Source organism: Saccopteryx bilineata, chromosome 12, assembly GCF_036850765.1.
Source record: "Saccopteryx bilineata isolate mSacBil1 chromosome 12, mSacBil1_pri_phased_curated, whole genome shotgun sequence".
In the NCBI taxonomy this organism is placed as follows: Eukaryota; Metazoa; Chordata; class Mammalia; order Chiroptera; family Emballonuridae; genus Saccopteryx; species Saccopteryx bilineata.
In genome coordinates, this window is record NC_089501.1 from 10654432 (window position 1) to 10674465 (window position 20034).

Here is a 20034-nt window from a genome sequence, read left to right on the forward strand (position 1 = left end):
AGTAGCCTGAAAGGAATTCATATCGACGCAAGTTGCATCTCAACTGTAAATATGAATTCATACACTCGAGACTGTGTTTTCTTTCACTGTCCAGGAAAACTAATTGTCATTTCATACAGTGATTAAAATGAGAACTGTTTCGATCTTTTGTAAATGGCCCTGACTTTATATTGTGTGTGTATGTGGGTTGGAAGGCGTCGCTAATTGGGAATTGTCCGAGAGGGGTATTTGATGAGCGCCGCAGACTAATCTCGAAATATTTTATTTCATGCCAGTGTGGGATAGGGATGGAAGTGTGGTTTCGGCTGCTTGCCGCTTTTGCATTTTCCACATCTGGCCTACAGACCTAATTCTAACTCGTTTGATGAAATTCGATCTCCGTGGTTTAAATACCTTTCAATTTGGGGCGATTTAACATTTGCAACCGTTAAAATAAACAAACGCTGTGCAGAATCTGTGAAACCAATATAGACCACGGAGAAAGAAAACATGCTGCACACAAATCCCAACCATTGTCTTTAACACACACACACACACACACACACACACACACACACACACACACACACACGGCGAAGATGGGGGAGGGAAGGCAGTGGAGGGAGACAGACACGGATATAGACCGACAAGAGTCAAAGCGAGTCAAGTTAACGCTTTCTCCGCCCCCATCCACAAGCACCCACCCCCGCGTTAATTAATTACAAACAAAGCAAGCCAATCAAATGATGCACTATTATTTTCAGCAGAGGTAGGCGAAAGCCATATATTTTTAACTAATTTATTTATTTGGAGGACATTAATTCTCGGTCTGAGGCTGATTTTCAAATCGTTTGCAAAGCGCGGCTCCATTGTTCGCCGGGCGCGTAGGCCCCGCCCCCTGCTTTGTGTGCGGCGCGCGGATTGGCCGGCGCGCGCGGGGGCAGCGCCAGCGCCCGCGAGCCCATTCATCTGTGCACTTGGGCGTTGGACCCCGCATCTTATTAGCAACCAGGGAGATTTCTCCATTTTCCTCTTGTCTACAGTGCGGCTACAAATCTGGGATTTTTTATTACTTATTTTTTTAAAAACTATACTTGGTCTCCTTTTTTTGTGCTCGACTTTTCCACCCTTTCCCCTCCCTCCTGCGCTGCTGCTTTTTGATCTCTTCGACTAAAAATTTTTTATCCGGAGTGTATTTAATCGGTTCTGTTCTGTCCTCTTCACCACCCCCACTCCCCCCTCCCTCCGGTGTGTGTGCTGCTGCCGCTGCCGCCGCTACTGCTGCTCGCCCCGTCGTTACACCAACCCGAGGCTCTTTGTTTCCCCCTTGGATCTGTTGAGTTTCTTTGTTGAAGAAGCCAGCATGGGTGCCCAGTTCTCCAAGACCGCTGCGAAGGGAGAAGCCGCCGCGGAGAGGCCCGGGGAGGCAGCTGTGGCCTCGTCGCCTTCCAAAGCGAATGGGCAGGTAATTCTACCTGTGATACTGGTTATTTCTTTCCTGTCTTTCTATAGTCCCGACGTTTCCCCCTTGCCTTCTGGTCGCTCCCGAAGCGTATTCCGCGGCGAGGAACGTGGCTAGATTCCAGTCTGAAAGTTGAATGGAAAGCGAGAGCCTAAATTGTCAATTTCATAGACAAGGTCTCCCTCTTACCCCAAAGGAGTGGTTCCCGGAGAATCCTGGCGAATTTTCGTGTAGACGGGAGGAAAGAAGTGATAATCGTCTAAAATGGCGTGTTTAGAGCTTGGCAGAACGTGACTAGCTAGATGCTTTCCCCCTCGCCTCCCCCAGCCAGGTTGCATTTGTGTTTGGTGGGCACAAAGGTGTTTGGGTGGCTCTCGCGTTTGTTGTCGAGATTGAGTCGCCTTCTAGATTTCTGAACTGGCGTGGCTGTGTGTATAGGTAGGGGCAGTGGGAGTAGGAGCGCGCAATGGGATGGCGGTGGAGAAAGGCGAGGGAAGTGCTGTCTTATTGTATGCCGAGGCGGCGTGCCCTGGGTTCTTGGAAAGGCGGCAGGCTGGCTTCAGTATCTTTCGATGGGGCTTTTCCACTGTTCTAAATCTTTATTCAATACTGTCTGTGGAATCACACACTTGGTTTTTAAATGGTGTCCCTGCAGTGGTAAGACTCTTTCGGTCCTTGAAGAATCTGTCCAGGTAGTCAAGAAAAGGCAATTCGTGTGTTTCGGTCTGATTGTTCGTGTGTGTGGCTCCTCAACCACGGCTAGGGCCGTCCGTCCTGGCGCTGCCCAGACCCAGGCAGATGGCCACGGTTGGGTGGGCGCGAGAGGTCGGCCATGGGTGGCTGCTTCGCAAACACTGGGCACCCACCACGCCTCTTTTCCTAGAGCAGAGGCCGTGGTGCTTCGCCTGCTCTAACCTATTGAAGGCAAGCTCTGCCGAGAGGCTTTGAACCCGTTAAAAATGCAAAATGAGCCGCGCCCTGGCTTCGTAGACTCACGGGCGAAGGTGGGCGTGGAAGCAGAGGCGAGACCTTAGAAATAATGGGTTCCCCCGCTGTCCTGTTGGTTGTATTCCCACCAGGATGCAGGCAAGGCACCTGAGCTTTGTTTGCGGACTCTCGGCTGCGCGATCCCGGCTCGGGGGCGCCTCGGCCGGCGGGCAGGGCCAGGCTGGGCAGGGCCCGGAGGCCCTGCGGCCCCGCCCCTCGAGGCTGCAGCTCCGCGCGGTGGAGGCGCAGCGCCCCCTGCCGGCCCCAGGCCCTAGGTGGACGCCGGGCCTTTGCGCGCGCAGCTCTGGCACTTCTGGCCAGAGCGCTGATTTCCCCCGGGAGTTCTTGGGTGCTTTCCAGAGCCCTTGGGTTTGGGGAGAGAGGGGAATGTGTAATCTAGACGCAGACCACCGCCTCTGGCTCTGTGCCCCCTTCCAAAGGGCGTTGGGTGTACCGTGTATTACTTGGCTCCTTTCTACCAAAGCCCTCGAGGCCGGGGCTGGAATGGGTTACCCTTAGCTTTGCAGGGTTTTGGACTCGGCTCTTTCACATCCGTAGGGTATTTGTTGTGTAGCTGAGGCTACTGCTGTGCCTTTAGAGCGTCCCAAATGGCACTGCCCAGTCTCCCTAGAGTTCCTGTCGGGGCAGCCAACCCCGCCTCCTCATAGGGGCACGCGGCTCCCAGGCCAGAGGGCTTTGGGAGCAGCTTGCATCCTCCCGGGCCAGCGGTGGGGGCGGGAATGGCGGCCGGGCCGCGTCAGTGACAATCCCGCTCTTTCTGCCCCACAGGAAAATGGCCACGTGAAGGTAAACGGCGACGCTTCTCCCGCGGCCGCCGAGCCGGGCGCCAAGGAGGAGCTGCAAGCCAACGGCAGCGCCCCGGCCGCCGACAAGGAGGAGCCCGCGGCCTCCGGGAGCGGGGCGGCGTCGCCCGCCGCGGCCGAGAAAGAGGAGCCGGCCGCCAGCGAGGCCGGGGCCAGCCCCGCGGAGAAGGAGGCTCCCGCGGAGGGCGAGGCCGCCGAGCCCGGCTCGCCCACGGCCGCGGAGGGCGAGGCCGCCTCGGCCACCTCCTCGACGTCCTCGCCCAAGGCCGAGGACGGGGCCGCGCCCTCGCCCAGCAACGAGACCCCGAAAAAAAAAAAGAAGCGCTTTTCCTTCAAGAAGTCTTTCAAGTTGAGCGGCTTCTCCTTCAAGAAGAACAAGAAGGAGGTGGGAGAGGGCGGTGAGGCCGAGGGCGCAGCCGGCGCCGCCGCCGAAGGCGGCAAGGACGAGGCCGCCGGGGCCGCCGCAGAGGCGGGCGCGGGGCCCGGCGAGCAGGCGGGGGCGCCGGGCGAGGAGGCCGCCGCGGGCGCGGAGGGGGCAGCGGGGGGCGACCCGCAGGAGGCCAAGCCCGAGGAGGCCGCCGTCGCGCCCGAGAAGCCGCCCGCCGGGGAGGAGGCCAAGGCCGCCGAGGAGCCCGCCAAGGCCGACGAGAAGGCCGAGGAGGCCGGGGCCAGCGCCGCCGCGTGCGAGGCGCCCTCGGCCGCGGGGCCGGGCGCGTCCCCGGAGCCCGAGGCGGCGCCCGCGGAGGAGGCGGCGGCCGCGTCAGCCTCGTCAGCCTGCGCAGCCCCCTCCCAGGAGGCCCAGCCCGAGTGCAGTCCGGAAGCCCCCCCGGCGGAGGCGGCAGAGTAAAAGGGCAAGAGTTTTTGAGATAATCGAAGAACTTTCTCCCCCGTTTGTTTGTTGGAGTGGTGCCAGGTACTGGTTTTGGAGAACTTGTCTACAACCAGGGATTGATTTTAAAGATGTCTCTTTTTTATTTTCCTTTTTTTTTTTTTTTAAGCAGCAAATTTTGTTCCGCACCCCCCACCCCGCACCCCCCACACAGATCCCATCTCAAATCGTTCTGTTACCACCATTCCAACAGGTCGAGGAGAGCTTAAACACCTTCCTCTGCCTTGTTTCTCTCTCTCTTTTTTTTTGTTTGTTTTGCATCAGTATTAATGTTTTTTGCATACTTTGCATCTTTATTCAAAAATGTAAACTTTCTTTGTCAATCTGTGGACATGCCCATATATGAAGGAGATGGGTGGGTCAAAAAGGGATATCTGATGAAGTGATAGGGGCCACGATGGGGAAATTTAAGTGGTGCACAGCATTGCCCAGATAATGTGCCACTTCAAAATGATGGTGTAAAGGCTTAGTCTTTTTTTTTTTTTTTTTAAAGAAAAGTTATTAGGATGTATTTTGTGAGGCAGGTTTACAACACTACAAGTCTTGATTAAGAAGGAAAGAGAAAAAAACCACCAATACCCAGATTTTAAAAAAAAAGAGCATAGTCTTAGAAGTTCATTTAAACCATAGGAACTTTTCACTTATCTCATGTTAGCTGTACCAGTCAGTGATTAAGTAGAACTACAAGTTGTATAGGCTTATTGTTTATTGCTGGTTTATGACCTTAATAAAGTGTAATTATGTATTACCAGCAGGGTGTTTTTAACTGTGACTATTGTATAAAAACAAATCTTGATATCCAGAAGCACATGAAGTTTGCAACTTTTCACCCTGCCCATTTTTTGTAAAACTGCAGTCATCTTGGACCTTTTAAACACAAATTTTAAACTCAACCAAGCTGTGATAAGTGGAATGGTTACTGTTTATACTGTGGTATGTTTTTGATTACAGCAGACAATGCTTTCTTTTCCAGTCGTCTTTGAGAATAAAGGAAAAAATCTTCAGATGCAATGGTTTTGTGTAGCATCTTGTCTATCATGTTTTGTAAATACTGGAGAAGCTTTGACCAATTTGACTTAGAGATGGAATGTAACTTTGCTTACAAAAATGGCTATTAAACTCCTGCTTAAGGTGTTCTAATTTTCTGTGAGCACACTAAAAGCGAAAAATAAATGTGAATAAAATGTACAAATTTGTTGTGTTTCTTTATGTTCTGATCCAATACTGAGACCTCTAGGTCTTAGGATAATTTTGTGGAAGATCTTGCATGCCATCAAACAGTAAATTATCTTGTGGTTTTTAATCTGAAGTTTTGAAGTTTTCAAACTCTGAAATTAATAATCAGCAATATCAGATTATATACAGGAAGATCTTACAACATTCTGTGTCAAATCTGTTAACCATTTATCTGCATTTAGTTTTCATTTGAAAGTTGAATTTTATTGTAGTGATATAGCATGTCAGAATCAGTGTTTGATACAAAAGCGGTGGGACCCAAAGACAATTTAAATGTCGGTGAAAATTTCATAAAACAAAAATTTTTGTTGTGAAGATCCAGAAACTTAAATTGATAATGACTGAGTCTATTTAATCTAAACTGCAGATGGGTCATGAAAAGTGGCCATAACTGCTTCAAAATTGATGCTGTATTACCTACCATTGTAATTGCTTAATGCTTGGCTAATTTTCAAGTTACTGCTTAGATTATGTGTTATACCTTAGAAAAACAGGCTTATGTAAAGAAGTAATGATAATGAGTGGACTTGTCAGTTTATGGGCCTTTAGTATTTGCCTCAATTTAATAATTGTAAGCGGGTTTTTTTTAAATGTAGTGTATTAGCATCTTGTTACTCACAGGAAAAGATAGAGAATAATACTTACATAGTAACAATCCTTACTAGTTTACCTCCTTTGCTCTTTACAAACCCCATGACTGGGTTTCTCTTCTTTACTGTACCATAAACTCAGTTGAATTTTAAGATAAAGATATGTATCAAATACCATTACTTGTTAAATACAAAGGAAAATTGTTTACGCACACCTGTTTTACTGTTTTTCAGCAGTGTGCCTTGTAAGGTTCACAATTGGTGAGCCACATTTGTATCAACTGAATGCCAAATCTTAAACTCATTATTACAAATTAGCTTTTGAAATGAGCTTTTCTTTGAAATAACAATTCATGACCCCTCCGTATCAAACCTATTAATAAAATTACAATATTTGGGAGAGTCTGCACTTTCATTTGGGGTTTCTTGATCTTAGAGGATGTTTGAAAGTTCAAAGGCAAATCTGGTAACCAAAGGATTGCTTTATCAGGTCTTTCCCACTTTACTACCTTTCTCAAGTACCTGCTTGGCCAAGTACAGTGCCTGGTATATGGTAGGATTTAAAAAAAAAAAAAGGGGATCTTAAAAATGATTAGTCAAAAGTACTGTGTAGCCAACTATATTGCTAGGTTTGTTCTTTTAACAGCTGGAAATTATTAAGATGCATTATTTTGATTTTAATAATTGCTTAAAACACTTTGGGTGGTATTGATGGAGTAGTGGGCTTTCCACCAAGTGATTTAATGAGATTTGACCTATATCTTTTCATCCAAAGTTTTGTACATCACATTGTTTTCTAATGGAAAAATGTTAATATGGCTTTTTGTATTACTAAAAGTAGCTTTGAGATTAAGGAAAAATAAATAACTTGTACAGTTCAGCATTGTCTATTAAATCTGTATTGGCAGTATGTATAATGGCATTTACTATGGTTATAAAATACTTCCTCTGGATTATAATAATCATTTGATCCAATTCCTATTGCTTGTAAAATAAAGTTTTACCAATTGATATAATAAAGCTTGCTAAAATAGGATTTTTTACAAATTGAATTTTAAAATGCAAGTTTTAGAGAAAAATTTTAAATCTTAATGTTGATGGTAAGTATAACTTATTCAGTTCAGAAATTTAGAAGTTATGCTTGACATTCTTTGGATATAAAATTATATCCATTACAGGTGAGTTATATGCTCACAAAAATTTTAATGATAGAACTTAATATATTTGAGAAACAATGCAATTTGTTTACATTTTTTCCTCATGAATATAAACTTAGTAAACATTTTTAATTAAGGTTAGGGATTTGGGAGAAGAGTGCTTTTTGCATTCATATATTTTTGGTAATCCAACTGGGAGTGGCATGTAGTGAACACAGCCCAAATTAGCTTTGAAAATTAAGAAAAAGTAGTTAGGTAACAGGGCTGTTATCTCTTATCTTTTTAATTATTCACTCTGCAAATTGAATATTTTTTTCCTCTCCACTTCCCAGCTATATGAAAGTGCTTAAAGCAGTGTGTAGCAAAGAGGAATTTTAAAAGGCTTTTAATCTGTAAATGTGCCAGTCCTGCTGAGGATTGAAGTTTGAGCACTCCTTTATACCCAACAATGCTATTTTTTCAATGGAAAATATTTTTTAAAGGTGTGAATGTTAACCATATTTTATGTCCCTGAAAAAATGATAAATTACTGATCCCAAAATACTCTACAGTTCTCAAAGTAAACTTTAAGACAAAACAAAAATACCCTTATAAGATTTAGCAGGTGCAAGTATATAAAATAACTATTGCAAAATTCTAGAAATCCTCATAATTGCAGTTCTAGTGTTTTAATGAAATTAGAGCATAAGCCTTTTTAGTACTAGAAAATGAAAAAAAAAAGGCTATCAGTTGCTGTTATTACAACTCTCATATCTGGGGAGAGGTGAAAGGCAACAGTACTACTCATCACTTAGGATTTCAGTAAATATAACATCTCAAAGATTGTCTTCCTAACAGACATGTGTTCCTCAGGTTTACCATATGAATTAAGGACTCAGGTAATTAGTGGGGGTGTGGACAGAGTTAAAGATTGGAAGTTGGAGAAAGCCCTCAAAGTAGTCGGATGACATGAAATTTGGAACACATTCAATAGAAATATAATGCAAGCCACATAATTTTAACACTTTTAGTAATAACATTTTTTAAAAAGAAGGAACAAATAAAATTAATCTATGTACCCAAAATATTTGCAATCAATAAGAAAATTACTGAGATACCACTTTTTTCTTACCAAGTTTTTGAAATCCAGTGTATTTTATATTTACATCTCAATTTGAACCAGTCACATTTCAAATGCTCATTGGTCACATTGGAGAGCATGGGTTGAAAAGGACTGTTAGTGAGTAGGACTGTTGGGATACAGGCTGTTTGCAAAGTATAACTTGTGTAATTCATGAGCTTCAAGGGTTTAGCTTTTGAGCCAATGTTGACATTTTAATTCCAAACCTTTTAAGCCTATGGCACTGATGTTACAAATAAATATAGTAAAACTGAATGGATTTGTTATAGGCTGAAAATTGTGTCCTCCCAAACTTCACATTGAAGCCCTAACCCCAGTGCCTTAAAATGTGACTCCATTGAGAGATAGGGCCTTTAAGAGGTGATTAAGTTAAAACAAGGCTGCTAGGATGGGGACTAATCCAATCTGACTGGTGTAAGAAAAAGAAAATTTGATCACGGTGAGAGCCACCAGCGGCACATGCACATAAAGAAAAGACCATGTACAAACCTAATGAACCTTAGGAGAGAGGTCTCAGAAGACACCAAACCTGTCAGCACCTTTATTTTGGACTTCTAGCCTCCAGAACTCTGAGAAACTTCTGTTTAGCCTCGGCCGCCCCCCAGTCTGTAGTAGTTTATTATGGCTGCCCTAGCAAACTATTAACAGGACTCTAGGGTAAGAATGGAAAAATTATCCTTACTTGAGGAAGTAAAGAATTTTACATATTTGCTCAGTCTCTTCCCTCAATGAAAAAAGATTGCTTTCTAGCTTGAGAATTGTATTGTTGTTATTGTTAACCTAGAAAAGAGAAACAATAGCTTATAAGTTAGAAAGATCGTAACTCTTAATTCTTGATCAATGAATCAGTAGGAAAATCCCTGGAACACAATATAAGAATATTGTCTAAAAATACTGTGTAATGTTATGTCTAAATTTATCCTCTTTATTTTTTCCTTGCAATTTATTTGTGCAAGAAATTGTATAAAAATATGATTTCTATATTTTCCACAGTATGAACTTTGCTAATTGCACCTCAAGCTGTCATTCAATATATTCCTCTGTCTTTTCTGTATGTCTTGTATTTTCTGTAAATTCATCAATAGATCTAGAGGTTGATCTGATTCAGGTTCTAAGAATAATAGATGATGGTGTATAATTCTGTTGGGAGGCAAATAATGTCTGGTTGTTTCTCTTTTAGTGATGTTTGAAGCCATTGATCTTTACTTAAATCTATTAATTTAGTGTTGCCAAATATTATTATGTTAATTGTCATTCCTTTTTCATTTATTTGTTCAGTTACTTCTATAAAGAAAAACTTCCTTTCATCAACCACTTGGTTGTCCTGAACTACATGTCATAATGGAAAGGCAGAATAAACTTTTGATTCTTTATTTACTGATTTTCAGAATAGAGTTGGTTCCCTAATATTTTCCAAAGGTGACCAACATTGGAATTTGTTTAGTATCATTATACACTTAATGATTTAAACTTACTTGATGCAAGAAATATAAGTGATACTCAAATTAACTCATGGTAGATTCTTTTTTGTGTGTTTTTTTAATTCATTTTTTTTAGAGAGGGGAGAGAGAGAGAGAGAGAAGAGAGAGAGAGAGAGAGGAGGGGAGGAGCAGGAAGCATCAACTCCCATATGTGCCTTGACCAGACAAGTGCAGGGTTTTGAACCGGCGACCTCAGTGTTCCCAGGTTGACGCTTTATCCACTGTGCCACCAGAGGTCAGGCAGATTGTCTTTTAAAATTATAGAATTCAGTAAATAAAATCAGTTTAAATTTTATTAAGGTGCTACTTGGGAATGTGCTAAAAGGTAAATGGAACTCAATATTTATTTACTTTAGTCAAATGAAATTGATTTACAAATTTAAGTGTTAGCCATCTCTAAATTTTAGTTGGGGCGTCATGTCGGGAAGCTGTCTGTTTACACAATGTCAAAGAAATGGGAGGTATTGCAACTTTTTTCTTACCCTCCAATTAATGCTGTATAATTATATTTAAATATTATCAAAATGTATCGACATAACACCTTACTCTATGTAAGAAAAACGTCTGGAAATTCATGAGCATGAGGAGTCTCAGCAATCACCAGTCATGCAGACATACATGTTGGCACTCGATGAAGCAGTACACTAAATAGAAGGTGTTGGTCAAGAGGCCATGCTAATATGCCTAGCAAATACTGAAACTCCTATCATGAGAATGGGTCAGTGAAACTGGTACTTTTAAAATGATAATCGCTATAGAGCCCAGAGTCTCCTATGGCAGAATTAATTGGCAGCTTTCATAAAGAGGAAGTTTTGAGAAAGTTGACTTTAAATGACCATGGGAAATATTCTTTTCTAAGCAAACTACCAATTAGAGCTACTTATTTTAGTCATTTTGAAAGATTGGTAAGCATTAGATGAGGCAATAGATGATCTAAAATAGATAACATTTGAATAGATTTGAGGACACTTGATGAAATAAAGAGGAGTCTATGGACTTGGTCAGGTCATATTAAAAAAGAGTAATTACTGAAGTGAATTATCTTGACAGTGTCATTGTCTTCCAGTTTTAGGGTGTTTATGTAGTTCATGAACTGGATTACAGTAGTACAAACTATTTTCCTTTTCTCTTAGGCTTCCTAACATTTTAAAAGCATAAGGTATTGCTAACAATTTTGGAATTTTTAAAATGACAATTTTAATGTCATTTTAAAATTTTATTAGTACGTAGCATCTAATTTTAAAATTTCATGTGTCTGGAAGTGAAATTTATCAGCACTCCAATGATGAATTTATTGAAAACAAACAAACAAAAATACCCAAATACTAGAGTTTCTTATTCCAACTCTAATGAAAGTTGTTATATATTTTGAGAAAGTCTACATTTCCAGCATTCTTTCACAGAGCATAACTATTTTTCATGCTTATTAATGCTTATTAGACAAATAACAACTTAATACTGTAGTACAATCAGTAAAACAGTCATTGTAATATCACATATAGAATATTTTTATGAAGCATTTTTGCCATAACTTGAGATTTAAAACACAGAATAAACATATTTGATTATTTTTTTTGGTTTAGATCAAGAAGATATAAAAATTAGTTTTTGATAAAACATATTTCCTCCCTTTCTTACTGTTCTGAATTCTAATGTTGTCAAAAGTATATTTACAAGAAATATTTCACATATTTAAATATATTAAATAAATTAATAATGGAGAGCAAAATACTATTAAAATATATTTTACATATATAAAAATACATAAAATGTATATAAAATTTTATATTTATATATAAGTTGTGTATTTTAAATTTTATATATAATATACATACAAAAATATACTTATATAAATCTAAAAATTTATTTATACAGTCAGGCAAAAATCTGTGCTCTCTATTATTAATATTAAATTTTTTAAACAAAATTTATCCTCAATTTTAGTTTTGTCATTTTCTTCATTTGTTACTTGAAGTCTTTGGAAAATATGGTATATTTCTGAATGCTTCCTAAGATTATAAAGAACAGTGGTTGAGTGAGGTTTTAAATTTGGTTAAAGGAGGAATTTTGGACCAGAGGTTGATTTCTCTAAAAATTATTTGTGTGAAAATCTTTAATTTGTTTTAACCACTAATTAACCTTTCATAATACACAATTACAACAATAACATCATTCACATCTAACCTACAATAAAGAAGAAAATGAACAGAATAAAGATTATGGACTTCTCTCTCCTTTTTGTTCTGTCTTATACTTGGTTAGACAGGTGGCCATGATGTCATTTCCTAGTGAAGGCACAAGACTGAAGTAATGATTAGGCACTTAAGTGCGGGAGTCAGAGTTCTAGGTCTGCCACATCTTATAATAGCAGATACTTTATCTCTCTGAGCCTCAGTGTCCTCATGTGTAAAGTTGAGACTAAAAAGAGTGCCAATGACTAGGGATGAATACATCTGTCTAATGTCTGTCATTTGGGAAGTATTCAATGAATGTTTGCTATTATTATTTATTCTATACTTGCTATAGTGTCTGCATTTTTGGTTCAATATTGAGTGAGCTACCTCAGATACTCTACTAGTGCTCTGAAATAATTTGCAATACAGGGTGGGGGCAAAAGTAGGTTTACAGTTGTGAGTACACAAAACACAGTCTATTCTTGTATTATTTACTAATTGTATTATTTTCCATATGAACTGTAAACATACTTTTGCTTTACCTTGTATGTTTTAATTAAGATGTGCAAGATAAATAAAACAAAAGGACACGTTTCTATTTAAGGGTATATTTCATACTTACTTCATTTTTTATTTTAGCAAACATTTGATGGACACCTAATATGCTCTAGGGAATGAACTGGAATATAGGGACATAAGAGTGAATATACCACATGCTTAGAATCTGTTCTGATGGGAAAATCACTAAAGTTAAAAATAATACAAATAATAATCCATAATGTGATTTTTAAAAAATCAAATGCATTTAACTATCCTACAGTTTTGATTACATAGACATTAGATGAAAACAAATTGAGTGTTATAAAAACAGTACTTGATATATCTAAAATTTATGTCATTTATATTTTAATAGGTTTAATAAATATCAGGAAAAATAAACACAAAATATAAAAGGTACACGTTTGGGTTACCTATTGTGAGATTACGAACCACTTAAAAACCCAGTAGTATAAAACAATTATTTTTTTTAATTTAGTACTTTATTGATGTGTAATTCATACAACAAATTATACATATTTCATGGGCACAATTTGATAAGCACGCATAGGTACACACCTGTGAAACTATCACCGGATGATTCTGTGGTCAGGGATTAGAGCAGGCACAGTATGAGCAGCTGGTTTCTGATACATAATGTTTGTGACTACAGCTGGGGTTGGCTGAGTAGTTGCAGGTTGCTGGAATGCCTAGATTGGGACGTTGTATTTGAGATCTTCATTCTTCTTCATCACACCTCTGCTAGGATTTGAATTTCTTGAAATTTTTTTATCATAATAGTCAGAAACCCATCCTAGATTCTAGAAAAGAAAGACATGGTCACTATCTCTTGATGGATGAACTGTCAAAGAAGTCTTTAAGCACTATAATAAATATTTGATATGCTATATCCCAAGTGAAAGAAGACTTCAAATTGAAGACATGAACATTCTTGTGAATTACAAGAGCAGTGGTAAGGAATGGGAGTTAGAAGTAATAACATTTCCGTTAACTTCTCTGTCTTCATGGTTCTTTATTAAGCAATATTTTTCAAATAGCCTTGAGTTTTTATGCCCTGATATATTATAAATGGGTGCATTTGGATATAAATACACATGATCAAGGTCATAGGGTAAATACCATTGTTTATTATAGAATATTTCATTATTTAATGGTATATTTTAGCCATATAAATTATTATCAATGTTTCAAAATTTTAAGGCATAATTAATGCAACAAAACTATTTGAAATGAACATATCAGGTTTTATCTATACTATCTCCCTAGGGAATTACCCTACTGGAAATTTACTGTACTTCATCTTTATAAAAAGATCATTTTTTAAAAAGTTGGCTGGGGCAGAGAGAAAGGGAAGACTGCATCTCTACAAATGAATCTGTTGTATTTTAACAAACTTTACTAGAAGTAATTTCAAATGAACAGCTTCACACTTTCTGAATAAATATAATCTGCTATGGGGATAATAATTTTAAAAAATGTCATCAAGCCCTGGTAAAAATTCCAACTTACTGATATGTTCAATTACTATGTGAAATGTGTTCATCTAGTACAAAAAGCATTACAAAATTAAATTAGTAACATATATTAAGTAAGTTTTATTTACTCAAGAGAATGGTTTTTTTTTTGTGGTGTTTGAGAAATACAAGAGAAAGGCAGTGTATAAATATATTTTAAACATAGAAGAAAGATACTTTATTTATTTAAGGGCAATTCAATAAAGGTATTAATTATTACTTGTATTTTTTCAGGGCTAGTGGCTATACTTGTGAAGAAAGACTACCTATTTCACATCATCCTCTGTGTCCTTGTCAGCCAAAGCTTATCTCAAGTAGTATCAGTGGTTTCTCATGTTTCTCACTGTACCTTCATTCTTAAAACCAGTGGTGGGATTCAGCTGGTTCCCACAGATTTGGCAAAACCAATACCTAATTTATTGTTGAGTTTGGCCAACTGGTTGTTAAAATGGCACTTGTAATCAGGGTTCTCTCTCAGGTGGGCGCCTAGGCAGCCACACAATGTGGAAATCACAAATTTACATTCCTTACTCTTCTTTTTTTTTTTTTTTTTTTTTTTTTTAATATTTTCTTTTTTTTTTTTTTTAATTAATTTTTTTTTATTAATTTTTTTAGAGAGGAGAGAGAGAGGGAGTGAGAGAGAGAGAAGGGGGGAGGAGCTGGAAGCATCAACTCCCATATGTGCCTTGACCAGGCAAGCCCAGGGTTTCGAACCGGCGACCTCAGCATTTCCAGGTCGACGCTTTATCCACTGCGCCACCACAGGTCAGGCCTCCTTACTCTTCTTTAATGTTTATCTGTGCAACAGCGTATTCTAAGCACCTGTAGTAATGTTCATTCCATCTATAGGCGAAAAAAATTGACAGAACTATGCTCGTAATATTTATTTATTCATTTCATAAAACTCATTATACCTTTGATGAAATACATTTTAATTTCCTCACATTTGTTACTTCAGTAAACAAACATGTAAAGAGAAAAAGTGGTGACAAGCTGTCATTGGAAATATCTTAAATAACAGTTTTATTGTTTTTTGTCAGGTGTTATTTAATAATTTTTCATTAATATTTTAAAACTCTTATAATCTAGTTTTGTGAACCTCTTTTATTGTTCTTATTTAAGTATTAAATGCATGAAATAATAATTTACCTTTCGGTATATATTTTTTTATACTTAAAACAATCATTAGGGCAGAGAACCAGTTGTTAAATTATTTGAATCCTACCACTGCCTAAAACATTTCCTAACTAAAGCACACAGGAATAAAGAAGAAGAGAAGACTCTTTTTGAGTGAACATATTTTCTATACATGTATTTCCATACAGACATTACAAAGAACCATTAAAAATATTAGTCACTACCTGACCAGGCAGTGACACAGTGGATAGAGTGTCGAACTGGGATGCAGAAGACCCAGGTTTGAAACCCCGAGGTTGCTGGCTTAAAACCTAAGGTTGCTGGTTTGAGCTCAAGGTCACTGGCTTGAGCAAGGGGTCACTCACTCTGCTGTAGCAACCAAGTCAAGGCACATATGAATAAGCAGTCAATGAACAATTAAGGTGCCACAACAAAGAATTGATGCTTTCTCCCTTCCTGTGTGTCTGTCCCTATGTGTCCCTCTCTCTGTTTTTCTCTCTGTCTCTGTCATACACACAAAAAAATCATTAGAGTTAGAGAGGCAATCAAGTGGCAAAGAGTTTGGATAATTAGGTAAATCTCTGGGTGATTTATAGAAAAAGCCAGTGTCTACTGAGGAAGAATTTAAGGCAGTGATATTCCTTGGGAGAACAGAGGCAGCACCAAAAACAGTCAATGAAAGCAACATATTTGTTTTGAATATCATATGTTTGCTTATAGACTGTTTAAAACATATTTCACATCTGTATTTTAAGAGGTCATATCAGGGTCATTTTCTCTTAATGAGTTTCTTTACAAAGTTACACCACTACAAAGAAGCTGGGAGATCATGTAGCCAGGGTGAAAAGCAATTAAAATTAATTATAGTGATAGGCTAGGTTAGATTAAGTGTAAGTACCAACTCACCCACCAACATTCCAGACCTCTTATAAGTGTGTGCAGGGTGATAAATAAGATTTTTCTAAGGTTTAAGTTAATTAAATTACCATCAGACGAAAGAGAAGTCACACCTGGTAGATAATAGATACAGCTGGAGAAACGAAAGACTCAAAATTATTCCTATATTGCTGAGCCTTATGTCCAAGTGTTTCCAATATACTTGTTCAAAATGTAGCTTCCTTGTTTTTTTCTCAATAAATTTCTCCCAGATGATGTCAGAAAGTAGTTTTATCTTGGAACTCAGTACAGTACTGGACTAAAGTGTTTTTCATAGGGTTATCAATACTTACTGAGAGTCTTTTATATATGAACTATCATGCTAGGTTTTCAGGATATGGCCATTAAAAGAGACAGCTTTCCTGCTCTTGAGGAGCACAGGAGCTGCAAGCAAGACATTGTGAAATACAACAAAACCATGGGTGGGGCGAATGAATCTATCTTAGAGAAGATTTAAATAGGAAAGACCCTACTCTGAATAATTTGACCACATAAAAACAAAACGTAATAGATGGCAAGAGTTACTCTAAGCAAATTCAAAAGAAAAATAACAAGGGGGGGAATATTTATAATTTATATTATAAATAAAGCATTAAGTTCCCTGAAGAGTTTTTCTAATTAATTTTACAAAACCAACATCCCAATGGAGTCCGAGCAATGGACATGGACTGCTGACTTAAGAGAAAATATAAATGGCTCTCAAATATTTTAAAATATGCTCAAGTTCATTTATAAGAATAGAACTACAAATTGAAATTATACTATTTTCTACTTATTAGAGTAGCAAAACTCAGCCCATGCCAGTAGGCTCAGCAGTAGAGCATCAGCCCAGTGTATGGAAGTTTGGGTTTGATTCCTGGTCAGGGCACATAGGAGAAGTAACCCTCTGCTTCTCCATCCTCCCCCCCAATCTCTCTCTCTCTCTCTCTCTCTCTCTCTCTCTCTCTCTCTCTCTCTCGTTCTCTCTCTCTCTTCTCCTCCCAAAGCCATAACGTGAATGGTTTGAGCAAAGTTGGCCCCAGCCACTGAGGATGGCTCCATGGCCTCGGCCTCAGGTGCTAAAATAGCTCGGTTGCTGAGCAACTGAGCTGCAGCCATGCAAGGCAAAGCATCGCCTGGTAGGGGCTTCCTGGATGGATTCTGGTCAGGGTGCATGCGAGAGTCTGTCTCTGCCTCCCTGCCTATCACTCAATTAAAAAAAAAATAGCAAAACTCAAAAAATTTGATAACTCAGTATTAGTTGAGGGTGTGGGAGAACAGGAACTTTCATATATTAATATTATTGGTAGAAGTCTAAGTTAGTGAAATCTCTGAGTAACAATCTTTAAATATCATCAAAACTATAAGTTCATATTTCCTTGTATCTAGCAATTCTGCTTTCGGGAATTCATCCCACAGATATACTCATGTGTGCAAAATGACATATATACATTATTACTAAATGCAGCATTCACTATTTGTTATAACAAAAGAGTAGCAAGAGTAGAAACATTCTGAACGTCCATCAGTAGTGGTTGGATTAAATAAATTAGGCCAGCCTGACCAAGCGGTGGCACAGTGGATAGAGCGTCGGACTGGGATGCCAAGGACCCAGGTTCAAGATCCTGAGGTTGCCAGCATGAGCATGAGCTCATCTGGCTTGAGGGAAAAAAAAAAGCTCACCAGTTTGGACCCAAGGTCGCTGGCTCGAACAAGGGGTTACTCAGTCTGCTGAAGGCCCACGGTCAAGGCACATATGAGAAAGCAATCAATGAACAACTAAGGTGTCACAATGAAAAACTGATGGTTGATGCTTCTCATCTCTCTCTGTTCCTGTCTGTCTATCCTTCTCTCTGACTCTCTCTGTCCCTGTAAAAAATAAATAAATAAACAAACAAGCAAACAAATAAATAAATAATAAGTTAGGCTATATCCATATAATGGAATACTATGTATTTTTTGGTTGTTCATTGCATTTCACAAAGCACCTCAAAATATAATGGCATAAAAAATAACAAATATTAATTTTTTTCCCTCAGAATTCTGCATGTGAGTGAATTTAGCTGGGAAGTTCTGTTCTATGTGATGATGTCTAGGGTTGCAGTGATCTAGAGATTCAGGTAGGCTGTATTGTCCAAGATGGTTCGGTCACATGGCTGGCAGTGGGTGCTGGCTGTTGGAGAGAATCAGTTGGGACTGTTGACCAGAGCGTTACTGTGAGCTCTCTTCCATGTGGCCTCTTCTCATGGCTTGGGCTTCTTCCAGCAACATGGCAAGCCTCCAAGAGAGAGTGTTCCCAGGGCATTAAACTGCAGATCTCTTAAGGGCCAGCTTTGGAAGTCACACCACATTACTTCTACTTCGTTCTATTGACAAAATAAGTTACAAGGCCAGCCCACATAAAAGGGGAGGGAAATAGATTCCATCTTTCATGACAAAGAATTTGTGGCCATCTTTAATCTAGCAAACTGTAGTCTATAAAATGGAAAGAGATAATATTTTATATAATGATTTGGAATAATTTCTGGTATGCATTGTTAAGTGATGGGTGTATAATGGTGTGTATAATGTGATAGGATCTGTGTATATAAAAATGTGGGCGGAGGAAAATATACTTATTGCTTATTGTGTCCAAGAATATCTTTAGAGAATACACAAGAAACTGAGCAGCTAGGCGTAGGAGTGGAAGAATATTGACTGACTTCCTTTGGTATCATTTGAATTTTATACAATATGATCTATTCTGTATTTGAAAAAGGTAAACCCTAAAAATTATAACATGATAAGTGTTACAATCTGTATTCCTGCACTAAAATTAAGATATATATAGTAGAGAACAGGGAATTTAAAATCTATTCCTAAAAGTGTATAATGTTGATAGCAATTGTATTTATTATAATGTGACTGGAGCTCAGAAAACAGAGCACTGACCACCAGCACTGAGAGAGAATGACCCAGGGTGGCCACAGAAAGAAGTGGTTGTGTTATCAAATTATCAATATGTTGTTTGTGTATCAAATTATGTATGTGTTATCAAAAAATGTTAGTAAGTTGCAAAAAGAAGAAATTGAGAGGGGTCAATACTGATGGCTTTTATTTTTATTTTATGTAAAAGAGGAGAAAAGCTTATCCCTTGAATAAGAGTTTTTAAGGATTAAAAAAGAAGGTTGAAATGAGAGTCAAAATGTTTGGCAATGAGCAAGAGAGGCAAGAACAGGTAGATTAGTTAAGTAAAAAAATTATATGTTTGCAATGCTGCCATTAACAGAGCGACAAGCATTTTGTCTGCCAACTCAGATACAGAGAAAACAGATAATGAGGCTAAACAGGACACATGTGAGAGAAGGACAAGAGAATGTGGAAGGAGGCTGGCAGGAGACATGTTAAGCTCTGGACCATGCAGTCTGGGCAGGAATCCAGAAGAAAAAGGAGGCTGTGGGAAATCAGTAGCACCCAGGAGGAATCAGAGGGTGGCAATGGGAGTAAGGGTGGTGAAGTCAAACAAACAGAAGATAATTTGATTATTGGTTTGAAGTCAAAGATTTCAAATATAGAACAATTCTGGTTTAAGGCACAATCTAAGGTATGACTGACCATGCCGTTCTGCTTCTATCATTGGTTATTAGAAGTGTATTGCTACTGTTTTATTTTGGGGTATTACTTTTTTGACTAATAAGTATAAATTGTATATATGCACTTACAACACTAGGTGTAAAGCCAGTAGCCAAGGCCACCATCACAGCCGCCTGGCCCATGCAGGTTCACATTAGATTCGGACAGTTGGTAAAGAAACAATAGATCCAAAAACTGGTGGGCCATCATCTTTAATCCTAGCTTGCACCCAGCAGGCAAGTAAAAACACACACTGGGCTCCAAAACCCACTCATTCAATGCTCACAAAGCTACTGACTTATCCGAGTTTCCTAGAATCAAAGGTTTCTAGCTCACCAGACTTATTCACCTCTGTTCCCCATCTCCTTCCTTCTCCCTGCACAAACTCTGCACAAACTG

At 39.1% G+C, this 20034-nt stretch overlaps 1 protein-coding gene across 1 annotated transcript; it reads left to right on the forward strand.

Moving 5' to 3' along the window:
- Positions 1 to 941: 941 nt before the first annotated feature.
- On the forward strand, positions 942 to 5333 carry MARCKS (myristoylated alanine rich protein kinase C substrate). Its single transcript, XM_066248026.1, has 2 exons — positions 942 to 1444; positions 3218 to 5333. Exons 1-2 carry the CDS (start codon positions 1343 to 1345, stop codon positions 4097 to 4099), a joined length of 984 nt encoding a protein of 327 aa, XP_066104123.1. The 5' UTR covers positions 942 to 1342; the 3' UTR covers positions 4100 to 5333.
- Positions 5334 to 20034: the final 14701 nt, after the last annotated feature.

Bases quoted from the DNA above. Each gene is read 5' to 3' on its own strand.
- MARCKS (XM_066248026.1), top strand. From the start codon at position 1,343: ATGGGTGCCCAGTTCTCCAAGACCGCTGCGAAGGGAGAAGCCGCCGCG. The intron at 1,445-3,217 runs GTAATTCTACCT...TCTGCCCCACAG, and splicing joins CTTCCAAAGCGAATGGGCAG to GAAAATGGCCACGTGAAGGT.